Here is a 25,538-nt window from a genome sequence, read left to right as displayed (position 1 = left end):
TCAGTTTATTTTCAGGTCGGGATTCTTTTTTTTTACATCTCATCTAAAATAAACGGAGTTGAAGATACAAACAGGGACAAAAGTAAGAAACGAGTAATAAGAGCAATAAATTTGGAAACGGTTAGATTAATTTTAGACAAAATACATGTAAAAAAATTTTTTTATTTCCCGCGCTCAGAGCACCACCCTTTCCCAACGTCAGTCCAAACAACCGGAAGCGGAAGTGCGCGTCTACGGCCGGCCGCCCACTTCCGTCGCGCTCCGGCTCCTCTGGGAGGTGGGTTTGTGTCCGTTCGCGTCAGGGCGGCTCCAGTACCAGGTGGGGCCTGGGGACCCCCGCTGGGGTCTAAGGGTGCTGTCCCCGCTCTCCTGCGCAGTCCCGGCCTCTCGCCCTCGGTGAGCTGCTCCGGGGCCGCGGGGCTTCACGCAGCCAGGCTGTGCCCGGGGCCTCCCGCCGCCGCCACCTTCCTGCTTTTCTGCCAGCGCCGCCGCCGTCGCCTCCCCGCTTCCCTGGTTTCCCGCCGCCGCCGCCACCGTCGCCGCCTTCCTGCCGCCGCCAGCACCGCTGGGAGCCCGGCCCACCCCGCCGCCCTCGCCTGGGCCGCGGCTGTCTTCTCCCCGGCCTGGGTGAGATGGCCGGCTAGGTGGGCTGCACCTTGTCCCCGGGCGCGCTGACAGGTAAAACCGTCCCCGTCCTCGCTAGCAAACGAGTGGTTCCCAGAGCAGCCGCGCCAGCTCCACCTGGGCGTGTGTGAGAAATGCAGAGTCACGGGCCTCGTCGGAGCCCGGGGTGGTCAGCCGGAGTCTCCGTGCCCTGCTCGCCGCCGCCTCCGCCGGGCTCCCCTTGATTCCTGTGCTTCATTAAGGCAGGACTTTGATGAAGCCTTGGAGCCCTGGTGGCGCAGCGGTTAAGGGCCTGGCGCCTAACCAGAAAAGGTCCAGAGTTCAAGTCCACTAGTCGCTCCTTGGAAACCCAGCGGGGCAGTTCTGCTCTGTCCTGTCGGGTGGCTGTGAGTCGGAATCTACAGCATCGGGTTTGGTGTTTTGTTTTTTCCTGAAGTATTACCAGTCAGACAAAAAGTAAGTTTATATGATGAGGAGTATCTTCTCCCTCCCCTTCTTTAACAGTTATAGGTGTTTAAGGTAGATGAACGTGTTTATGGTAGGTGATTGGAACTAGGACGTGCATTTAAGACCCTATTTATCCCAATTTCAGGAGGAAAATATTTAGTAGGAGGCACATTTTGAGGAATTCCCTTTGGCTGTAAGGCAGGGATTTTTAACCTGAATGTCTGAGGAACAGTGTGGCCAAACCTCGTTGACCGGATGTAAACCGTGATGTGGCTGAACAAGGTTAATATGGGCCCTGAGCGATTTATAGAGATGACTGCGGGCTTGGGTGCTGGTGATCCAGCCACAATTTCTGCTGTCAGCAAGCCACATTTCTTAGCAGGTTGAAGACCAGGCTTCTTGCAGCAAAACCTGGGCTTATTCCCAGTGTCAGAGCAGTAAATGTTGGGAAGGAGGAGATCACGGGGGGGGGGGGGGGGGGGGGGGTGGGCAACGTGTAATGAAAGTAATCAAAATACTTGAGCAGGTTCTAGAGGGCCAGCGCACTACAGTGTTACAAAAAGTATCTCCTCCTTTGTAGTAATTATTTTACAAGCCACTCTCCTTAAATAAATGCGAAATGTGCAGTTATTAGACAGTCATGATTTACAGTAGGCAGTTTTGAACATGAAGAAGTGAAGCTTAAATTGATGAGTAAATAAAATGGCATCTGTAATATGACTAGAAAATTAAAAAAAAAAACAAATGTAATAATGTAGAATGAAGACAGTACTGTATATCAAACTTATTGCAAGTAAGAGCAACAAAATGATACCATTTTACATAGAACAAAAGAGAAACAGTATGTAGACACTAAAGAATGAAACAGCAGCTGCAGATATTTCAAAAATGTAAGTGCTATGGCTGCCAACCAAAGGGCCGGCAGTTCCAATCCGCCAGACGCTCCTTGGAAACTCTATGGGGCAGTTCTGCTCTGTCCTATAGGGTCGCTATGAGTCAGAATCGATTCGATGGCACTGGGTTTAATAATCCGTTGTATGGATTTTTTACATTTTGTTTATCCATGTACCTGTTGATGGACATTTAGGTTGCTTCCACTTTTTGGCTGTTACAAATAGTGCTGCAGTGAACAGTAATGTAAGATACCTGTTTGCATCCTTGCTTTCAAGGCTCTTGGGTGTGTACCTAGGAATGGAAATTGCTGGTTTAGATGGTAATTGTGTTTACCTTTTTGAAGAACCCCCAAATTGTTTTTCACAGAGGCTGCACCGTTTTACAGTCCCACCAACAATTTCTCCACATTCTCCCCAACTGTTGTTTTCTGGTTTTCTGATAGTAGCCATCCTAGTTGGGGTGAGGTGGTATCGCATTGTGATTTTCATTTTGATCAGTTATTAGTGACTGATGGCATAGAGCATCTTTTCATGCCTTTATTGGCCGTTTGTGTATCTTCCTTTGTAAAATGTCTAAGTTTTTTGTTCACTTTAAAAATGGATGTTAAGATTTGTTATTGAGGGGTAGGAGTTCTTTATATGTCCTGGTTATTAAACCCTTACAAGGTATGTGATTCCTAAATATTTTCTCCCTCTCTGTAGGTTGTCTCTTCACTTTGTTCATAAAGTCCTTTGATGCTCCATATTTTTATTTAATGACGTTCAGTTTATCTATTTGGTCTTTTGTTGCTTGTGCTTTTGGTATCATATCTAAGATCCATTGTTGAAAAGTAGTCTGGAAAGGGAAATGTTCTTATTTTTTAAAATGGTGAAAAATTGCATGTTTTTAAAAATTCAAAAATGTATAGAGGGAAAATCATTAAATGCCACTTGAAATCTCAGCATCTGTAGACATATGCTGTGCATTTATTTTTCTCCTTCCTCCCCTAGAGATAGATATTTGGGAAGTACTCCCTTTTTGGACTGGCGTTCCCCTTTGGAGACATTACTGATAGTGTAGTCACTTCATGTCAAACTCAAAACTTCGTTCAAAACTACTGAATTATCCTAGCTCAGAATCCTAAGGCTTGTTCTTCAGATAACTCCACATTATCAACTTACATTTCCTGAAGGTTTAATACACGCCAGAACCGTGCCCTTCCTTCCGTCTAGCTTGAAGCTTCAGAAGTGGGAGTGGAGCTCGTTCCAGTTGTCGCAGTTTGGTTGTTGATTTCCTGGAGGAGGCACCCTACAGGTTGAGATACGGGCTGTTGGGTACCAGGAAGATAGTGGGTGATATAATGTAGATGGTTCAAAGGGCATCAGTTGAGAGAGGCTCACTTCTTGAGTTACAGGCTATGGAGCAGTGAATGATTCTCAACTTTGAATGTTGAAGTGAACAACTCAGGGATGTTGTTAAAATGCAGATTTTGATTCAGCAGGTCTGGGATGGGGCTTGAGAGTCTACATAACTAACAGGCTCCCAGTTTATGGTGAAAATAATAAGCATAGAAATAAAGATGTGAATTCAAATTGGATAGTACTATTAGAGAAAATAATAAAAGGAAAGATAATACTTAAATTGGAGAGACACTGGTATAATGATCACGCAAGAGAGAGAACATTCACCCCGAAACCAAGAAATAACAGAGTAGGAATCTGTTGGATGGGGAAGCTGGGTGGAAAGAAACAGGAACAGAGGTGGGAGAGGGCTCCTTAGAGAAAACTTCATGATTCTCTGGTTTATTGGTTCATCGATTAATTATAATGTTGAAAGAGAAAGCGTTCAGGAATCCTCCCTGATTTCTTGAAAGCTTGGGGACCGGTTATATCGTGGTCTGAGAGTAAGGGGGTGGGGGGAGGAGGGAGGAAGGGGAGGAGAACAACTGAAGGGGAATAAAGAAATGTTCATTGCAAAATCAGCAGGAAAAATACTGATCACATATCACAGTGGTGTATATGAAATGAAAATTTAAAAGACAACAAAGCTCAATAGAAGAGTTTTAACTGCACATAATTAAAAATCGATGAAGCATGATAAGTGCATTGACTAAACTTGAAAAATAGTTCTCCCTGGAAATGCGCCCGTGTTGATATCAAATAACTGTGTGTGTATTTCTACGAGGGGCAGAATTACATAGGTGAACACACAGCCTCAGCCTTGGACCCCTGCCTCCCTGGAGGAAATCAGGGTCACATTTCCCAGCTTGTCCAGGCCTGCATGCTTCTCATGCTCTGGTGTAAGTAAATTCCTCTATCTGTGATCTTTTTGCCAGAAGGAAGAGGCCTTCTTAACTGGGTGAGGGATCCAAGTATATGCTCTGGAAGGATGGAGCCTGTTCTGCCTGAAATGCACACACTCTCAGGGTGGAGCATTTTCTTGCTTCTGAAAGAAAACCCTGCCCAGAGAAAGAGCTGAAGGCCAACAGCCTGTCACTCCATTCGTACTCGACACTGTCTCCTCTTTGTCTCTTTCCGTTTCAGGTCCCAGGTGTGGCACAGAGAGAATTAGTCCAGTCTAGGCAGCTGGGTACCTAGGGCGACCGCCTTGCACATCCATGCAGTCATAAGTAAAGATATCACCTGTGTGCACCAGGTATATTCACCGGCCTCCACACTGCCTGGTGACTCTGCTTCCACTACCATCCCTCTTCCTGAAGTGGCTTCTTGGGCTCAGACAGGACATTCCCTTAGACTTCCAGAAGTTGTAGCCTGGAAATGGTGAGTACCACAGAGAATTGGGTAATTCTTAGTATAAGGGGTAAGGCTAAATATGGTTTGGTGGGGAACCAGCTGTGTACTCTGTGTTCTATGTATCTTTCATGAGGGAAAAGTTCACAGAAGAGGACAAAATCCTAAGAGGCATCCTAAGTCTTTACTGGGCCCTTTCTCTACACATATGTGGTTTCTCAAGTCTTGGATGCCTGGGGTCGCCTTTCATATGTGACTCTCAGAGCTGTCACCATGGAGCCTTACATCTCCACCCTGGGCCCCGGTGCTCTGTGTTGAATGACAGAATGTCTTAAGCAGAGCCAGAAGACAGGGCAGCTGTGGCTGAGGAGGCTGAGACCCAGACCCTCCAGAGCCATCCTGTCCCCTCACAGCAGTGTTCTTGGCTCCCCCCAGGCACTGGAGCCTTTTCTATGCAGTTCTAATATTATAGTTCCAGCTCTCACACAGTGTGATGGGGTAAAGAACAAGAGAGATGGTTATTCAGGGAAGAATCCTGACTCTTTATGGGTCCTCTGTGGGGCTTGGCATTCTCATGACCTCAGCACAGGAATGAGGCAGGTGAGTGAGTCCTGCTGGATCATGTCTGGAGTCTCCGAAACCATTATTTTTTCCAGTGGAGAATAGTTTTGCTTCAGTCTTTCAGGTGTGTGAGAAGCGTTATACCCACTCCAGGTCCCTGTCCTCCCAGGCTCCCTGTGCCTAGAGCTGGTATTAGGTTTCTAAAATTTTTGACTGCTCCTCACAGTTGTGGATTATAATCTAAAGTTAAAGTGCTCTTTTTGCTAAAGCAGCTCAGGATATGATATTGGTGTATTTAAGTTCTCAGGGTCATAGTTTTCATTGGAAACAAATTTCAAGAGCAGTTACGCTTTTACTGAGAATTTTTGAATTTAGTGGGTATAAAACTTCTGAAACACAGAGGAATGCCTATTTTAACTGATGGAAAAGATGCTCTAAAAGCTTACTTAAATCTTGAGAAGGATCTTAAAGATTCCTACTACATTTACTATATTATGCCAGAACCCCTAATATTTTAAATCTTTTCACCATCTTGGAAATATTCTCCTGATTGAGAGAAAATGGATGTACAGACTATGTCTGAGGCTGGGTTTTCTAGAGAAGCAAAACCAGTAAAGTGTATAAATATACATAGAAAGAGATTTCTATCGAGGAAACAGCTCCCGTGATTGTAGAAGCTGGAATGTCCCAAGTCCATGGATCAGGAGGGAGGCTTCTCTGGATTCACATAGCCGCAGGGGCTGGCAAACCCAAGATTGATCAGCAGGTTGGAGAGCAGCGCTCCCCCTCTCAGTCTGTGAAGATCAGCGAATCCCAGGATCAGCAGATAAGCTGATAGTTCAAGTCCCAAGAGCCGGAGGTCAAATGAACAAGAGGTAGCTGCAGGACCCAGAGCGAGCAAAAAGCCAAAGTGTCTGCTTTCATTTGGAAGCAGGCCACACCTCCGAGGAGACTCCCTTTCAACTGATTGGCTACTCACAGCAGATTATATCATGAGAATGATCACGTATAAGCATTAAGAATCACAGCCCAGCTAAGTTGATACACAGTTTAACCATCACAGACTGATAGCCCTCATCTTACCCATCTGGGTCTAAACACAAAACTCTGACTTACATTTTTATGATTTGTATACATATATTTAAAAAAAAATCGAAACTGTTGCCATCGAGTCAATTCTGACTCATAGCAACCCTAAAGGACAGGGTAGAATGGCCCTATAGGGTTTCCAAGGAGCACATGATGGATTTGAACTGCTGACCTTTTGGTTAGCAGCCGTAGCTCATAACTACTACACCACCAGGGTTTCCATACATATTATTAGACCTTTTCAAACACTTAGGCCCTGAATGATTAAATCTTAAATGGTTCAATACTTATGAATGGAAATTTCTGGGAAACACATTAAATATCGCATTTGATTTATATATGTTTAAAAGAAAAATGATTATGTTTTCCAACAGATTATACCTTCGAAGTTCAAATCTCCACGTGAACTTAAAAAGCATACTGTATGAAGGCTTGTTCCTAACTCGTTCTTATCCAGACCGTCTTCACCAGCTACCTTTAGATAACCAGCTTTATTGTCAATCGTTTTTCTTTCATCTTACCAGTATTTCTTTACATAAATGCAAGCAAAGAGAATTAAAAATTTTTACTTTCCCCACTTTGTTGCTCAAAGATACTTGGAATTTATACTTGCTTTTTTTCAGGTAACAAATTATCCTGTAGATCTGTTTGTAACAAGAGATAGACAGCTTAAGTCTAATGTTGTATAAAAGTCCGTAATGCTTCATTTGGTGGCTGTATCTTCCTTTTTTTGTTTGGTTTTGTTTTGTTTTTTTTAACTTCACCACCATGAGTAGTCACTTGGGTAGTTTCCAATATTTTCCTTTTATGAAACTTGCTCTCCAGATCACCCAGTGCCATTGAGTCGATTCCGACTCATAGCGACCCTGTAGGATGGAGTAGAACTGCCCCATAGAGTTTCCAAGGAGCGCCTGGCGGATTCGAACTGCCGACCCTTTGGTTAGCAGCTGTAGCACTTAACCACTACGCCACCAGGGTTTCCAAAACTTGCTCTAGTGAATATAAATGCAGATTTCTGAGACCCAGGTATAAAAAGTTGAAGTATGAAAGCCCTCCTGAAGGGACTGTCAGATTACTTGGTAAAATTAATATGTGAAAATTACATTTCTTTCCCAGTTTTAAATAATGTTTTAAACTTTCTACTGTAAAACTAAAAAAAAAAAAAGAAATCCTGTTGCTGTCTGCTCGATTCCAACTCATAGCAACCCCATAGGACGGAGTAGAACTGCCCCATAGGGTTTCTGAGGAGCAGCTCGTGGATTTGAACTGCCGACTTCTTGGTCAGCAACCGAGCACTTAACCGTTGTGCCACCGGGGCTCCCTCTACTGTATATTCTAAACAAAGAATGTATGAAACTTTTCATGTAAAGTTTAATAACACTAAACACCTGATTACAAATAGGACTTGGGGAGTTCCTAGAGCCGCCCAGTGTGTCCTGCCCCTCGTTAACCTGGGGGTGACTACTCTCTGTTACATTAGAAATTTATTGTTATTACTATTATTACAGCTTTACCATCCAAGTCTTAATTCTGAAAATACATATTGTTGGGTTTTTGCATCTTTTGAGCTTTCTGTGAAGGCACTTACTCTGTATGTGTTCTTTAGGGACTTGTTTTTCTTGTGGTGTTTTTGAGTTTCATACATGTTGGTGTCTTTAAGCTCTGGTCTACCCGTGTTTCCCTGTATATATGTGTTCCATTGATGAATGGGCCACAATTTACCTATCCATTGTACAGCTGTAAAAATGACACGGGGGTGGTGTCTGGCCTCCTCTAACTTCACCAAGGGAAAGGAGAATCGAGATCAGTAGCCCAAGGCTGATTCCTATGATGCCGAGGTCAGACAGACCCCCTCTCTCTGCCATCTTTACCAGTTCTAACACCACCCTGTCCCTCCCATGGCACTCTCTACTTCTCTGCTGGGTTCAACAATTCATTGCCATGGTCACACAGAACTCACAGACAATACTCATGGTTATAGGATTTATTAGGGAAGTAACAGTTACGATTCAGGTTGAAGAACACTCAGAATACAGTTCTTCCATCAGGACACCCTCTTTCCAGTGGTGCTTGCAGGCACGCCTCTCCCTGCCTCTCAGCTTTCTCTCTCCACGGGCCGGAAGCCCACCATGCTGGGTCTCTGCTGCCGGGTCTCGCTGTCTTTGGTGTTACAGCACCCTCTGTCTCTCTCCCTCTGTCTCCTGGTTACAGGAGCTTTTCAGTGCAGGGATCCCGAGTCCAAAGGGCATACTGGCTCCTGGCTGTTCTTCCTTGGTGGTGATAGGTCTTCTCTCTCCCACCTCTGGGGTGGCTTATTTCACATCCAGGAGGATGGCAAAACTGACCAATCCCTTTGGTAGGCCACAATTACCCTATCACACAGTCCTACCCTGTCACACAGTCCTGCCCAGTCACTTGGGTGGGCGTTACAAGACCATGGCTAGAAAGGCCACAGAAGAGTGATCCATCCCACCGCAGCAGTTTATGAAATGTAGGTGGTTCTAGTTCAGCTTTCCCTGTTGTGACTAGTGCTGTTCTGTTCAGTCTCTTTCCAGGTCCAGGGCCTCTTGCTCAGTAACTCTTGTGAGGGGAAACTACTCAGTTGCAGACGATAGCCAAGTTTAAGTTTACCAGGACACGCAGATGTAGTGTCCCAGTTTCCCTCCCCCATAGTGTGTATGTATTTTATTGGTTTCATGTGCCTGACAACGTGGGGTTTATTGAATTAATTTCTGCTTTGTGGTGGGTATGAAATAGTATCATACTCTCCTTTTATTCTGCAGTTACCTTAAACTGCTCCAGTACTGACAAGGCTGTGCATGTTTTCCCACTTTTAGTTCATCTTTTCGTGACTTTTCAGGACTTCTTTATAGCGCCTGGAAATATGTTTCTTATTTATATGTGTTGAAAATTTTTTCCTAGTATGTAGCTTACGCACTCACATTTTGCTGCCCATCGATGAATAGTTTTGAGTTTTGATATAGTTTTGTCAGTGTCCTGCTTTATGTCTTATTTCAGAATTTTTTCTGTCCAGATATCATAGAATCACTCGTTATATAACTTCTGAGTGTTACAATTTTCATTCTCACATTTAATGCTTATCTGTCTGGTATTGACTTTTGCATACGGAGTAGGTAGGGATGCTTTAATTATCCCAATTAGATAATTAGTTGACTTCACCCCACATATTGAAGTGCCAGTAGTTTCTGGCAATGCCCTGCAGTGCTTCCTCCGTCATGGCACCACTTTCCATGTTGGTAGGTGGGCCTGTGCCTGGCCTTTTTTTTTCCCCAATGATCTATCTGTATAGTCTTATACTATCCTAATTTATTATAGCACACACACAAAGTGTGTGGATGGGTGTGTGGGGGGGGCGGTGCGTGTGTGTTTGGGCAAGTCCCCGTGCAGTATTCCTTAGAACATCTTGGCTATTCGTGGACATTTGAAGTATTTTCTGTGAAGTTCTAAGAAAAATAAAATTATTTGGAGTTTTTTGGAAATAACTGTTTCGGTAGAACAGTGTTGTAAAAGCACACTCTAATCTTTTTATTAGGAACCCTGGTGGCACAATTGTTCAGCGCTCGCCTGTTAACCAAAAGGTCATGGTTACAACCCAGCACCCGCTCCAGCACAGAAAGATGTGGCAGTCTTTTCCTTAAAGATTTATAGCATTGGAAACCCTGTGGGGCAGTACTGCTCTGTCCTGTAGGGTTGCTGTGAGTGGCAATCGACTCAATAGCAGTGGATTTTTTTTGTTTGTTTTATAGTCCTTTAGGTGAAAGTTTACAGCTCAATTTCTCATACAAAAATGTATACACGTATCATTATATGACCGTAGTTGCAGTCCCTGTAATGTGACAGCACATTTCCCCTTTCCACCCCCGGTTTCCTGTGTCCATTCAACCAGCTCCTGTCCCATTCTTCCTTTTCATCCCACCTCCAGAAAGGAGCTACCCATTTACTCTCATGTATCTACTTGAACTAAGAAGCACACTCTTCACAAGTATTATTTTATGTTTTACAGTCCACTCTAAACTTTTTCGGAAGAGTTGGCTTTGGAAATGGTTTTAGTTCTGGGTTAACAGATAGTCTGGAGGCCATGTCTTCTGGGGTTCCTTTAGTCTCGGTCACACCATTAAGTCTGATCTGATCTTTTTACGTGAATTTGAGTTCTGCACCACACATTTTTCCTGCCGCTTCAGGGACACGGTGTTGTGTTCCCTGTCAAGGCAATCACTGGTGGCAGCCAGGCACCATCTAGTTCTTCTGGTGGGGTCTCTGGTTTATTTGGTCCTTTTGTCCCTTGGGCTAATATTTTCCTTATGTCTTTGGTGTTCTTCATTCTCCTTTGCTCCAGGAGAGTTGGGGCCAGTTGATGCATCTTAGATGGCCACTCCCAAGCTTTTAAGACCCCAGAAGCCACTCAACGAAGTAGGATGCAGAACACTTTCTTAATAAACTTTGTTATACCAGTTGATCTAGATGTCCTCTGAAACCATGGTCCTCAGACCCCTATCCCTGCTACTCTGTCCCTCAAAGTGTTCGGTTGTGTTCAGAAAATTTCTTGGCTTTTGGTTTAGTCCAGTTGTGCTGACTTCCCTTGTATTGTGTGTTGTCCTTCCCACCACCTAAGATAATTTTTGGCTACTATCTATCTTTTTTTTATCTAGTTAGTGAATTCCCCTCTTCCTCCCTCCCTCCATACCCCCGTAACCGTCAAAGAATGTTTTCTTCTATGTTTAAACCTTTTCATGAGTCCTTATAATAGTGGTCTTATAAAATATTTGTCCTTTTGCAACTGACTGATTTCACTCAGCGTAATGCCTTCCAGACTCATCCATGTTATGAGATGTTTTGTGGATTCATCATTGTTCTTTATCAATGCGTGGTATTCCATTGTGTGAATATACCATAATTTATCCGTTAGTCTGTTAATAGGCACCTAGTTTGTTTCTGTCTTTTTGCTGTCGTGAACACTGATGCAATGAACATGGGTGTGCATATATCTATTCCTGTGATAGCTCTTATTTCTCTAGGATGTATTCCAGGGAGTGGGACTGGTGGATCATATAGTAGTTCTATCTCTAGCTTTTAAGGAAGTGCCAAATCGATTTTCAAAGTGGTTGTACCATTTTACATTCCCACCAGCAGTGTATAAGTGTTCTACTCTCTCCACAACTTCTCCAACACATTTTATTTTGTGTTTTTTGGATTAATGCTAGTCTTATTGGGGTGAGATGGTATCTTATTGTAGTTTTGATTTGCATTTCCGCACTTTAAATATGTCATCCTGCTGCCTTCTGATGTCCATGACTTCTGTTAATTTGATTGATAATGCCTTGTGTGTCACTTCTGCTTTTTTCAAGATTCTCTTTGCCTTTTCACAGTTTATTTCTCTCAGTGCTAATGTCTTTGAGTTATTCTTTCTTGACGTTGATTGAGCTTTTGGATATGCAGATTCATGTCTTTCATCAAATTTGGGACGATTGCAGCCATTATTTCCACAAATATTCTTTTTGCCCTGTTCTCTTGTGCTTTTCCTTTGGGTACGCCTGTAATGCATGTGTTAGTCTACTTGATGTCCCACAAATCCCTGTGGTCTGTTCACTTTTCTTCATTGTTTTTCTCTTCTGCTCTTCATACAATTTCAGTTGTCGTATATCCAAGTTCAATGAGCCTTTCTTCTACCTACGGAGATATGTTATTCAACTCCTCTAGTGAATTTTTCACTTAAGTTATTGTACTTTTTAGTTCCAAAATTCGCTTCTTTTTTATAATATCTCTTTATTAATATTCTCGTTTTCTTGTGTGTTGCCGTTGAGTCAATTTCAACTAGTGGTGATCCCGTGTGTGTAGTAGAGCTGCTCTACGAGATTTTTTAGCCTGTGACCTTTTGGAAGCAGATTGCCAGGCCTGCTTTCTGAGGTGCCTCTGAGTGGGTTTGAACTGCCAACCTTTCCGTTAGTAGTTGAGTGCTTAATTTTTTGCCATCCAGGGACTTCTCATTTTGTTAACACATTGTTTTCCTTTAGTTCTTTGTCCGTGTTTTCATTACTCTCTTTCTCTAGCCCGCTCTGGGTCTGCGGGCTGCTACCGCTATCAAACTGCCACCTAACCGAGGAGCAGTTGAGGCATGAGCAATTATAACATTCCACAAAGCTTTCCTACCATTTTGAAGTCACCTTTTTTTAACTTGGTGTTTGCATGTTGTTGTTTTGTTCTGCTGTGACAATTCAGACTCATGGCGACCCAATAGGACAGGGTAGAACTGCGCCCATAAGGTTTCCAAGGCTGTGATCTTCATGGAAGTGGGCTGCCACGTCTTTTTCCCACAGAGTGAGCAGCTGGTGGGTTCGAACTGCTGACAGTTCTTTCACTTATAGCCAACGTTTAACCACTGCGCCACCACTGCTCCTATGCTAAATATGGAGAGAAAATGGAATCACATAAAATGCTCAGTTAAAACAAGAGAAGGCAGAAAAGAGTGGAAGACAAAAAGGAAAGGGTGTCCAGGTTGATGCCAATGCAACTATGTGACACTGATCACTCTAAATAAAACGATTAAAATAGAAAATATTTGGTCTGCAAGAAATCCATTTTATATATAAAGACAAATATTAAAACTAAAGAGATGGAGAGAAAAGGGACAGAGGTCTTGCCTTGTTTGCAAGAAAACACCAAAGGAAAAAACCAAGCAGAAAATGGCAGAACCACCTTTGGAATCAAGCAGAAGTTTATAGCAACTACGATACCCTGAACTTCTAGATGTGTGGTTTGGGGTCTGTCATTAATTTTGTAAAATTCTTAACCATTATTCAAATAGTTCTCTCTTCTGGTATTCTCGTTGTGCATGTGTTACATCTTTCGGTTCACAGTTCTTGAATATTCTTTTCCACTTTTTTCTTCATTCTTTTTTCTTCGTATTTCAGTTTTGCAGGTTTCTATTAGACCTATGTTAAAGCTCACTAATTTTTTCTTAGCTGTGTCCAACCTATTGATGATCCCTTTAAAGACATTCTTCATTTCTCTTACAGTGTTTTTGGTTTCTAGGGTTTCCTCTTGATTTTTCTTGGAGAGTTTCCATCCCTCTGCTCACATTACCCATCTGTTTGTGCACGTAGTTTACTTTTCACATTGGAGCCTTTTTATATGAATCATGTTGTTGTTAGGTGGTGGTGTTAAAAAAAAAAAAAAATTTTTTTTTTTAGTTGTTTTAAATTCCCAGTCTGGTAATTGCAAAATCTCTGCCATATCTGAGTCTGGTTCTGATGCTTACTTTATCTGTTTAATCAGTAGACCGTTGGCATTTATTAATATCTCATCCTCCTTTCACCAGTGCTTTATGTTTTATTGTGTGTTCTGGTAGGTCTTAATGGAAGAAGGTGAAATTCTTCTTTTCCACAAAGAAAAGATCTGATTGTGGAAATAAGTCTTTAATTCATAGAAGATTTGTTCCCCTCTGTTACGTGTTCTGAGCCATAAATGCAAAGAGGAATAAGACTGGAATTGGTCATAGTCAAACTGTGCATAGATACGTTCAGTGTGTTACAAATATTGTTAAATCTGTAAGAGACAATGACACCACCAGGAGGTAAATGTAGACAGCAAAGGGATGAGGCTGATTGGCAAAGTTTATAGTGAAACACAGAACCTTGTGTGACCTCCCTGTGAAATCTCAGTTCCCCAGGACCGTCAGCCTCAGCCATCCTTTTGCACACATTGGGAAAGATGGTACCTTGCTGATCCAGAATATGTGTGATCTTTTAGAACTCAGTGGTCTTTGAGGATGTGGCCGTGGACTTTACCCAGGAAGAGTGGGCTTTGCTGGATTTTTCTCAGCGGGAACTCTACCGAGATGTGATGATGGAAACCTTCAGGAACCTGGACTCAGGTAAACTTGGCTTCATTTTTCTTATTTACTTCCTTAGTGAATAAATATGTCATACTCACTGACCTTCTTATAGGATTTAGGTTGAGGAATTGGAAGACATTGGCAAACGTGACAAGTGTTTTCCCTGCTCTCGTGGGGCTTAGAATCTAGTGGCTTCCCCATGAAAGTAAAAATCTATGTATTAAAAAAAACAGCCAAATCTATTGCTGTCGAGTCGATTCCGACTCATAGTGACCCTACAAGACAGAGTAGAACTGCCCTGTAGGGTTTCCAAGGAATAGTTGGTGAATACAAACTGCCAACCTTTTGGTTAGCAGCCAAGCTCTTAACCACTGCACCATCAGAGCTTCTTGTATTAAAATGACTCTGTTTTTCTTAGGGTTAAAATCCTTGAGGCTCTTTAAGTGTTGTAAGTGTGTGAGGATTGACTTCAGGGATCACTTTGAGGCAGAGAAATTTGTGGTTTGGTATCTTGTTAGCATTTTACCATGTTTATTACAAATTTGATGTGATGATTTTGCAGCAGATAAATTCATGCCTGCCCATCTATAGAAATCGTGGAGACCAAAGTATTGGTGCAGTGTCAGGGAAATATGCTTCCCTATCCTCCCTCATGATCTGTCTTTCTCTGTGAGCATTGTATGGACTACATTAAATTTTGTCATTGAGAAGCAAGGGAAAGATGTTTGGAGAGTAGACATAGGACTTATCCAGAGCTGTAGTGTCATGGAGCACCAGGAAAGCAAGAATTCTTTGATGCACTGTGGGGATGGAATCACATTTGAAGAAATCAACTTGAAATAATCTCTCTTGGTTTTAGGAGCAGAACTTAGACACATACCTGACCTGACTTTTGATTTTTCATCAGTCCTCTGTCATGCTTTCTGTGTTTATGGGAAAAGACCTCACCATTTCCTCTTTTAATATTACCTTTACACACATGCGTTGTTTGCAATACCTTTTTATTTTGCTTTCCTAATTACAACCTACTTATGTAACTATCAATCTCCCTTGTCATGGAGTTATTAGTAAATTTCTTAACCTTTTGACCATTGCCAAAGTCGTGTAACAGCCAAGTGCCTCAAAGCCTTTCTTCACACATGCCTTGTGCCTCAAAAATTTCCTTGCCATTTTGTTTCCTACTGTGGAACTGCACTAAAAATTATTGGGTCAGTTTTTCAACAGGATAATAACGAAAAAAAGTTATCCATGAAGAATGACTCCTGGTTCTCCATGTTAGGAGAAATCTGTGTATTCCATGGCATTGAATGTCAGCACAACAACCAGGGAGAGCATATGAGGTGAGTATTACATGACAGTGAGCAGTGCCTCAGGAGAGTCCTAAGGTGTCATGACATTTCTCTGTGTGTGTGTAGAAAACTAACTAAAATGGTATGTTCATATAATTTTCACAACACAGTATTCCCATAAATGTGAGTCAGATAATTGAGTATTTGAAACGTTTCACTTGTACATAATTATCGGAGAGCTCCATTATTTAGAAACACTGTGACAGTAATTGTAAGACTCTGTGAGATGATTCAGCCCGTGCAACATGAGACAACACATGGCAGAAAACATATTTACTCTGTGTGGTAATTGTGAAATGGTAACAGTTTTAATTCTAACAACATACTGCCTGTTTTTAACAGAATATGTACAGTAGAGAACCTCCATGAAAGTAAAGAAAGTAGACTAAAGAAAAGTACTGAAGAATATCAATGTGAAAAAACATCCAGCTGGATTGGAAATCTTGCTAGCCTCAAAGGAACTCACACTGGACTAAGTCCTTCTGAGTGCTTTGAGTGTGGAAAAGCTATCATGGATCATTCATCATTTGAGCATCACATTGGATCTCACACTGGATACAAACATTATTGTAACAAATGTGGAGAAGACTGCAGTTGTTCCTCTTACCTACAACCTTTTGAAAGAGAGAATCTTTGTAAATGTAAGGATTATGGGAGACCCTGTAGTTGTTCCTCACCGCTCACTGAACATACAGGAATTCTCAGTAGAGAGAGGCCTTATGAATGTAAGGAATGTGGGAAAGCCTTTAGTTCTTCCTCATCCTTCACTAAACATGTCAGAACTCACAGTGGGGAGAGGCCTTATGAGTGTAAAGAGTGTGGGAAAGCCTTTAGTCAGGTTTCAGATCTCACTAGACACATTAGAGCTCACAGTGGAGAGAAGCCTTATGAATGTAACGAGTGTGGGAAAGCCTTTAGCTATCTCTCAAACCTCACTAGACATATACGAACTCACAGGGGAGAGAAGCCTTATGAATGTAAGGAATGTGGGAAAGCCTTTAGTCGTTCCTCTTTCCTCGCTACACATATACGAACTCACAGTGGAGAGAGGCCTTATGAATGTAAGGAATGTGGGAAAGCATTTAGTTCTTCTTCATCCTTCCGTAAACATATAAGAACTCATAGTGGAGAGAAGCCTTACGAATGTAAGGAATGTGGGAAAGCCTTTAGTCAGGTTTCGTATCTCACTAGACATGTAAGTGCTCACAGTGGAGAGAAGCCTTATGAATGTAAAGAATGTGGGAAAGCTTTTAGTCACTGTTCACAACTCACTAGACATGAAAGAGCTCACAGTGGAGACAGGCCTTATGAATGTAAGGTATGTGGGAAAGCCTTTAGTCAGTCCTCACACTTGACTAGCCACATAAGAACGCACAGTGGAGACAGACCTTATGAATGTAAGGAATGTGGGAAATCTTTTAGTCAGTGTTCACAACTCACTAGACATGAAAGAGCTCACAGTGGAGACAGGCCTTATGAGTGTAAGGAATGTGGGAAAGCTTTTAGTCAGTCCTCACACCTCACTAGCCATATAAGAACACACAGTGGAGACAGGCCTTATGAATGTAAGGAATGTGGGAAAACTTTTAGTCAGTCTTCACATCTCACTAGCCATATAAGAACGCACAGTGGAGACAAGCCTTATGTGTGTAAGGAATGTGGGAAATCCTTTAGTGATTACTCATCCATCACTAGACATTTAAGAACGCATAGTGGAGAGAGACCTTATGAATGTCAGGAGTGCGGGAAAGCCTTTAGGTCTTCCTCATCCCTCCGAAAACATGCTAGAACTCACAGTGGAGATAGACTTTATTATAGGAATGTGGGAAAGCCTTTAATCAGTCCTCATCCCTCACTAACCATAGATGAGTTCACAGTATAGAGAGTCCTTATGAGTATAAAGAATGTCAGAATGCCCTAGTCCTCATATCTCACCATTTAAGAACAGTGAACAGTGGAGAGAAACCTTATCGATGTAAGGAATTTGGGAAAGTCTTTGCTATTCCTTCTTACCTCAAGGAACACAAAAGAAATCTTAGTGGAAAGATATTTATGTATGTGAGGAATGTGTAAAGTCTGGTTATTCCTCATGCCTCACTAAACAAGGGCCCACAGTGAATAGAAGCCTTGTGAATGTAAGCGTGAGAAAGCCTTTAGTTATTCCTCATTCCTCAGTAAAATTATAAGAATTCACAGAGGAGAGAGGCCTTATGTACTTAAGGAATGAGGGGAGCTCTTCAGTTTTCACTCACCCTTTTGATAATATGTGAGGACATATACTAGAAGGGAAAACGTAAGTAATGTTGGAAGGCTTTTGGTAATCCTTATCTTTTAAAAAGCCTGAAGAAAAACCCATGGGAAAAAACCCATGGAGGGTAAACAATGTGATATGGAAAAGTTTTTGCTTTTCCTCATGTACTTTCTAAGATGTGAGGATTCATGCATATGGGAAAACATTCAGTAATTACTTCTAGTAAATATGTGAGTTGTCAAGGATTTCAGTTTACTTGGATATACAGTCAGTGCTCATGGAAGCAGCAGTCAAGAAATCAAATGACGCATTGCACTGGGCAAATCTGCAAAAGACTTTAAAACGTTAAGAAGCAAAGATGTCACTTTAAGGACTAAGGTGCGCCTGATCGGAGCATAGCATTTTCTGTCGCCTCGTGTGTATGTGAAAGATGAACAATAAATAAGGAAGACCAAAAAAGAATTGACGCCTTTGAATTACGGTGTTGGCAAAGTGTATTTAATACACCATGGACTGCCAGAAGAACAAACAAATCTGTCTTGGAAGAAGTACAGCCAGAGTGCTCCTTAGAAGCAAGGATGGCGAGACTTCATCTCACATACTTTGGACATGTTATCAGGAGGGATCAGTCCTTGGAGAAGGACATCAAGCTTGGTAAAGTAGAGGGTGAGTGAAAAAAAGGAAGACCCTCAACGAAATGGATGGACACAGTGGTTGCAACAGTGGGCTCAAGGTAACAATTGTGAGGATGGTGCAGGGGTGGGCAGTGTTCCATTCTGTAGTATATAGGGTGACTGTGAGTTGAAACTGACTCGATGACACCTAACAACATCACCAACAAATATGTGAGAAGTTGAACTTCTGGAAAAATCATGTATATGTAAAGACTATGGAAACATCTATTGATCTTTTTGAAATCTTAGAAAATGTGAAGTATTACACTGCGGCTTGATACTATAAATGTCAAAGATGAGGGAGTCCTTCACTGTCTTGTCTCAGTTAGGATCCCTGTGAGATCTCACATGCAGAGACTGTGACTCAAAGCCAAGTTACCTTTCAGTTATATGACTTTGGATAAGTATCAAAATGTGTATTGGTTCTTTTATATAAAGATTGTCTTTATTATAAAGTCTCATCAACACATTGGTACCTTGAGGTGTGTTTTCTTTTTATCAACTATTTTTTTTTTAAGTTTTTATAGGTTTTCACATTATAATGCAATATGTTGTCATTGTAGAATATATGATGTCAACGGGAAATTTAAAGGAAAACTGAAAAATCACTCAGTATCCCACGGCTCACGCTGTTTTGGGTAATTCCTTTTAGTCTTCTTTGTATGCAAAGCAGTGTTTGCCTAGAGAATATCAATTATGTCGTATGTGTAGTGCTCTACTGAGCATTTTTTTCCATTACTTCTGTCATCCTCCACAACTGTTACGATCTTTGGATTATTGATGAGAAAACTGCACAGAAAGTTTTGACCCAAATACTTGCTACCTCACAAAAATGCCCCATGCAAGTGGTGCTGTGAGAAGCAGGGTTTCCATGAAAGGAGGGCTCCTCTTTGGAGTTCCACATGGACCCACAGCATGACCTAGCAGTAATGAAACTTCAGTCCAGCACAGGCCCAGAGCCTGTATTTTGAGACAGTCCTACTTTTGGTAATTCTCTGGTTCCTGGAATGTGTGCCAGTCTAGGAGCTGAGGCTGCGATTAATTACTGGGCTGAACTAGACTGGCGACTGCTGCTCCACCTGATGTGCCTACCTCAGCGGTGTTGTATCGCATGCCAGCTACTGATGTTAACCACATCAGTCTCCCATAATTGCCAATAATTTCCCCATTGTTGGGAGGTTAGGTTGTTAGGCTTTTTTCTGCCTGTAACTATACCTTTTTAGAATTATTATCATAAGTTAATTAAGTTTTGTCATGTACAGGTAAGTTTTAGTTTGCTGACTTGCTGATGTTTCAACCTAAAATAGACTATATAAACTTGTGAAAAGGAGTATAATACTTCAGACAGGGATGTTATTGGACTGGACTGGGAGTTTTAGAATTCTTGTGTAGAAACTTTTGAGGTTTTTCAAGTTGCTGCTAAGCCAGTGTAAGATGGAACCAAGATTACGTACATGAGACTGAGTAAAATAAAAGAATTACCATAGGTCTTTATGAGAATATTACTGATGTTCAATGTTCTAATTTTTAAATACAAAAAAAAATTATTTCCCTTTCCCTATTTTAATGTAATCATCAGTTATTTCAGTAACTAACATCATTACGGAAACCCTGGTGGCGTAGTGGATAAGAGCCACGGCTGCCAACTGAAAGGTCAGCAGTTCGAATCCACCAGGCACTCCTTGGAAACCCTATGGGGCAGTTCTACTCTGTCCTGTAAGGTTGCTATGAATCGGAATCAACTTGAAGGAACGGGTTTGATTTGTTTTAATTTAATATCATTATGCTGGTTATAGAATGCCCTGTAGGTTAAGAGACACTGTAATAGTTTAAATAATTCCACCTATCAACTACAAAAAATGAATGCTGAGATGACTCTGATAAAAAGTAGTTCTTCTAAACCACATGGACCTCTTTCCTGTTGCTTATACCGACTCTAATGTTGTTAAATATTGTAAGTCCTTAATCCAGTACTCTAAGGAATATTTTCACAGATTAAAGAAGTCTTTAACAACCAAAATCAAAAACCTAAAATCTGTCTGATATTGTTCCAGAGGACTATGTATATTAAAAATGGACATGAGTTAAAAGATTCCCTGGGACCTCATTGGAAAAGATTGTATGTAGTTCTCCTTACATATCTTTATGCTGCTGAGTCACAGGGAGTTAAGCCTTGAATACACCTCTCCCAATTAAAGACTGTAGTTCCTGTTTAGACTGTCCAGCCAACAAAAAGACTCAACTTCGTCTACTCCAATAAAGAAGTCGTTGGTTTTTGCAAAATTCTGTTGTGTGATCTCTGGCATCGTTGCTATCACCAAGGCCGTATTTTCCAACTATAGATCACCTTTCTAACTTTCGTATTCCAATCACCAGTAATTATCAAAGCATTCTGACTGCATGTTTGATCAATTTTGCACACTGCAGAAGTTGGTAAAAATCTTCAATTTCTTCATCTTTGGCCTTAGTGGTTGGTGTGTAAATTTGGATAATAGCCACATTAACTGGTCTTTCTTGTAGACATACGAATGTTATCCTGTCAGTAATAGCATTGTACTTCAGGGTAGATCTTGAAATGTTCTTTTTGACAGTGAATGCAGTGTCATTGCACTTCAAGTTGTCATTCCCAGACGGAATACACAGGAATCAAATTGACTGCGTCTGTGGGAAAAGTCAACGGAAAAACTCAATATCATCAGTCAGAACAAGGCCAGGGGCTGGCTGCGGAAAAGACCATCTGTTGTTCATATGCAAGTTGAAGTTAAAACTGAAGAAAATCAGAACAAGTTCGCAGCAGCAAATAATGTGACCTTGAATATATTCTACCTGAATTTAAAGACCATCTTTAGATTTCACACGTTGAACACTAATGCCTGAACGAACACCCGATGAATTATGACATCAAGAACAGCATAAATGAAGAAAGCAAGAGGTCATTAGGAAGACAGGAAAGAAAGAAAAGACCAAAATGGATGTCAGAGAGACTCTGAAGCTTGCTCTTGAACATGCAGTAGCTAGAGCAAAAGGAAGAATTGATGAGGTAAAAGAGCTGAACAGAAAACAAAGTATTATAACGTATTACAGTGACATGTGCAAAGACATGGAAATAAAAAATCAAAAAGGAAGAACACAGTTGGCATTTCTCAAGCTGAAAGAACCAAAGAAAAAATTCAGGCCTCAAGTTGTAAGATTTTAAAGGGTTCTATAGGGATAATATCAAACGATACAGGAAGCACAAAAGAAGATGGAAGGAATACACAGTCACTCTACCAGAAAGAATTGGTCGACATTCAACCATTTCAGGAGTTAGCATATGGTCAGGAACTGATGTTACCAGAGGAAGAGGTCCAAGCTGCACTGAAGGCACTGGCAAAAGACAAGGTTCCAGGAATTGATGGAACACCAATTGAGATGTTTCAGCAAACGGATGCATTGCTGGAAGTGCTTACACGCCTATGCCAAGAAATTTGGAAGACAGCTACCTGTCCAGCCAGCTATAGAAGAGATCCATTTTTATGCCTATACCCAGGAAATGTGATCCAACCGAATGCAGAAATTACCAAACAGTATCATTAATATCACATGCAAGCAAAATTTTGCTGAAAATCATTCAAAAGTGGCTGCAGAGGTATATCCACAGGGAACTGCCAAAATTTCAAGCAGGATTCAGAAGAGGATTCAGAACCAGGGGTATCATTGTTGATGTCAGATGGATCCTGACTGAAAGCAGAGAATACCGGAAAGACATTTACCTGTGTTTTACTCACTACGCAGAGGCATTCGACTGTGTGGATCACAACAAATTATGGATAACATCGTGAAGAGTGGGAATTTCAGAACATGTAATTGTGCTCACGAACAACCTGTGCATGGATTAAGAGGTAGTTGTTAGAACAGAACAAGGGATACTGCAGGGTTTAAAGTCAGGAAAGGTGTGTATCAGGGTTGTATCCTTTCACCATACCTATTCAATCTGTTTGCTGAGCAAAGAATTCAAGAAGCTGGACTATATGAAGAAGAATGGGGCATCAGGATTGGAGGAAGACTCATTAACCTGCATTATGCAGATGACATAACCTTGCTTCCTGAAAGAAGTGAAGAGGATTTGAAGTACTTACTGGTCAAGATCAGAGGCCACAATCTTCGGTATGAATTACACCTCACTATAAAAAAAAAAAAGATCCTTACAATTGGACCAATAAGCAACATCATGATAAATGGAGAAAAGATTGGAGTTGTCAAGGTCAATCAACACCCTTCGAAACAGAAGTCAAGAAATCAAAAGATGCGTTGCATTGGGCAAATCTGCTGCAAAAGATCTCATTGAAGTGTTGGAAAGCAAAGATGTCACCTTGAAGACTAAGGTGCACTTGACCCAAGCCATGGTGTTTTTAGTCACCTCATGCATGCAAAAGCTGGAGGATGAATGAGAAAGACGGAAGAAGAATTGATGCCTTTGAATTGTGTTGGCAAAGAAAATCGAATGTACCACGGACTGCCAAAAGAACAAGAAGCAAGGATGGCGAGACTGTATCTCACATACTTTGGACATGTTATCAAGAGGAATCAGTCCCTGGGGAAGGACGTCATGCTTGGTAAAGTAGAGGGTCAGAGAAAAAGAGGAAGATCCTCAGCTAGATGGATTGACACAGTGGTTGCAACAATGTGCTCAAGTATAAAAACGATTGTGAGGATGATGCAGGACTGGGTAGTATTTCGTTCTGTTGTACATGGGGTTGCTATGAGTTAGAACCGACTTGACAGCACTCAACAACAAACTTCAGTAAACAGGAGTAGACTACTAAGACAGAAGCAGACACGTCTAGAATGAGACTTCATGCAGGTAGATGAGATTTTTGAACTAAGCTTTATAATCTTTACTTTCCTATTTATCTTGATTATCCTTCAACAAGTTGATATTCTCCCCTATAAGGTATATTGTGTAGAAACCCTAAAGTAGCTGCTCTTTGTTTGATACTTAATAGACTTTAAAATAACATTTTATCAACTGGAATTAGTAAATTAATACTGTTCCATGTGTTACTTTTTGATTTATGCTCACTTCTTTCTTCCCCATGCATATGCAGGGTATTAAGGTCCTTGGACTCCTGTTCCTACTGCTGTAGGTAATCCTTATAGGATTACATTTAAATGCCCTTATCCCTAAGTCAAGAAATTTCCCTCCATGTTAAATTTTTGTCTCTACTACATGTTGTTACCCCCACCTAACACAGCCTTTAAAGTTGTCTTACTATATTATTTTTAATTAATATTTTTATATTTTGAAGCTTTTATTAAGTAAATAAAAGCTATTGATATAATTTTTTAAAATGTAGATGCTAAAGAAAACCTAAAGGTAATGCAATTAAAAGGTCTCTATGGGTCAGAATCGACTCGTAGAAACTCCGGCAGATAACTAAATACGGCTAGATTTCTTGTAAGTCATCCTGTTTTAACATTACTCAGATCTTACTTTGCAAAGATGCTATAATACCTACATAGGAAATTGTCCTTGGCTATTTCATTTTGCTGTGAATTTCACATCCATACAGAAATACTATTTTATAATATTTAAGTTACATTTTTTCTTAATGAAAAGAACGTTATACTTGTAAAGAAAGTAAATATTTGTCCTCAAAAGGATAAAAATTAATATCAGGTATCATATATAGCTCTATTCTCTAGAAACAAGTCATCCTGACTAAAGTAATTTTTATAGCTAATTACTTTTGAGATGACTAGTTTTTAAGATCTAAAACAATTATTTCAAGATGAAAGTTCAGAATTTAACAGTTACTTTTTAAAAGAGGAAACCCTGATGGTGTAGTGGCTAAATGCTATGGCTGCTAACCAAGAGGTTGGCAGTTCGAATCCGCCAGGCGCTCCTTGGAAACTCTATGGGGCAGTTCTACTCTGTCCTATAGGGTCACTGAGTCGGAATCTACTCGACGGCAGTGGGTTTGGCTTTCGTTTTTTTAAAAGAATAATATTTGTGGTAGATTGTGCACAAACCTCTTGCTGGGAATGGACCTATTTAAGAACAGCTAACTTCTCCAGTGAATGCTTAATTTCATATAATGCCCCTCCTAGATTTTAAAACATGGCTTTTTCCGAAAATTTAAAAGTATGTTTACAGAAAAATAAAAAATAAAGCCTCTTTACATTCAAATGTGACTATTAGCTAACGTTAAGAAAACTGTCTATTTGTGACAATTTCTTGGCAGACTTGGCTTGAACAAATAAGTCCAGCCATCCCTCTCCCAGCTGAAAATAATGGGACCAACATAGTATGTGCCCCATGTGGACACAATTTTTTTTCATATGGAGGATCAAGATACCCCACTGTTGCCAATTCAAACCCAAATGATAAGTCCCATACCTGGACTCTGTCCTGTTTGGATGGCTGTAATATAACATGTGGATGTACTTCAAGCCTCCTAGGAGTACCTTTAGACATCCGTTTTTATAGTAAAAGTCTACATTAGCCTAACCCTCTAAATTTGTTGAAAAGAGAAAAGGGGCATAAACTATAGAAACAACCTCAACCAAAGCCTAACCAATCGAAATACTGTAAGTTCTGTTCTTTAAACCATATAAAATGTGTAGTGATTGTGCCTCGAAATCCGTGGTTTTATGTTGATGGGCAGAGTAGATCCCAATTTGAATCTTTCTCTAAACCCTTAATAAATCTGTCTGTTTCACTCTAAACCAGCATCTAAGTTTTCTTTGACAATCAGATAGGCTTACACTAAAAATTATTCATTGTTTATCAGAAATTCCAACATAACCAAGCATTCATGTTTTAATTTACTACATCTGCACTCCTACACAGACCACGCTCAGCTGTCAGCACTCCCTAACCTTGTCACCCTCTTCCTTGCACTTAGGATTCCCCGCCAGCAGTCTCATCCTCATGGTAAACTTATCCTTCAAGAACAAACTCGGATGCCATTTTCTCTGTAAAACATCTTGTATTTTCCTCAGGTAGTTAGACCATCCTGTGATACTTTTCTCAATTTTCTATTAAAGAACTTACCACATTGAGTTGGCTCCTGTCTCCACCACCAT

At 41.0% G+C, this 25,538-nt stretch overlaps 1 protein-coding gene across 6 annotated transcripts; it reads left to right on the top strand.

The window, feature by feature from the left end:
• The first annotated feature begins 234 nt into the window (after nt 1-234).
• LOC126072034 (zinc finger protein OZF-like) lies at nt 235-23,693 on the top strand. 6 transcript variants are annotated; one of them, XM_049876650.1, is made up of 5 exons: nt 235-277; nt 4,488-4,724; nt 14,112-14,235; nt 15,410-15,536; nt 15,888-23,693. In XM_049876650.1, the coding sequence occupies exons 2-5, from the start codon at nt 4,722-4,724 to the stop codon at nt 17,425-17,427; spliced, it is 1,794 nt and encodes a 597-aa protein (XP_049732607.1). In that variant the 5' UTR covers nt 235-277; nt 4,488-4,721; the 3' UTR covers nt 17,428-23,693. The 6 variants fall into 6 exon arrangements, with proteins under 6 accessions (XP_049732607.1, XP_049732608.1, XP_049732605.1 ...); XM_049876651.1 differs by having other exon boundaries at nt 243-319; XM_049876648.1 differs by having other exon boundaries at nt 249-678.
• The last annotated feature ends 1,845 nt before the right edge of the window (nt 23,694-25,538 follow it).

This window comes from Elephas maximus, chromosome 3 (genome assembly GCF_024166365.1).
Source record: "Elephas maximus indicus isolate mEleMax1 chromosome 3, mEleMax1 primary haplotype, whole genome shotgun sequence".
In the NCBI taxonomy this organism is placed as follows: Eukaryota; Metazoa; Chordata; class Mammalia; order Proboscidea; family Elephantidae; genus Elephas; species Elephas maximus.
The sequence above is the reverse complement of the archived record's forward strand: the minus strand, read 5'-3'. Positions and strand labels throughout refer to the sequence as shown.

Coding starts and splice junctions, on each gene's coding strand:
- LOC126072034 (XM_049876650.1), top strand. Junction 14,236..15,409: donor CTTCAGGAACCTGGACTCAG/GTAAACTTGGCT, acceptor TTATTGGGTCAG/TTTTTCAACAGGATAATAAC. Junction 15,537..15,887: donor AACCAGGGAGAGCATATGAG/GTGAGTATTACA, acceptor TGTTTTTAACAG/AATATGTACAGTAGAGAACC.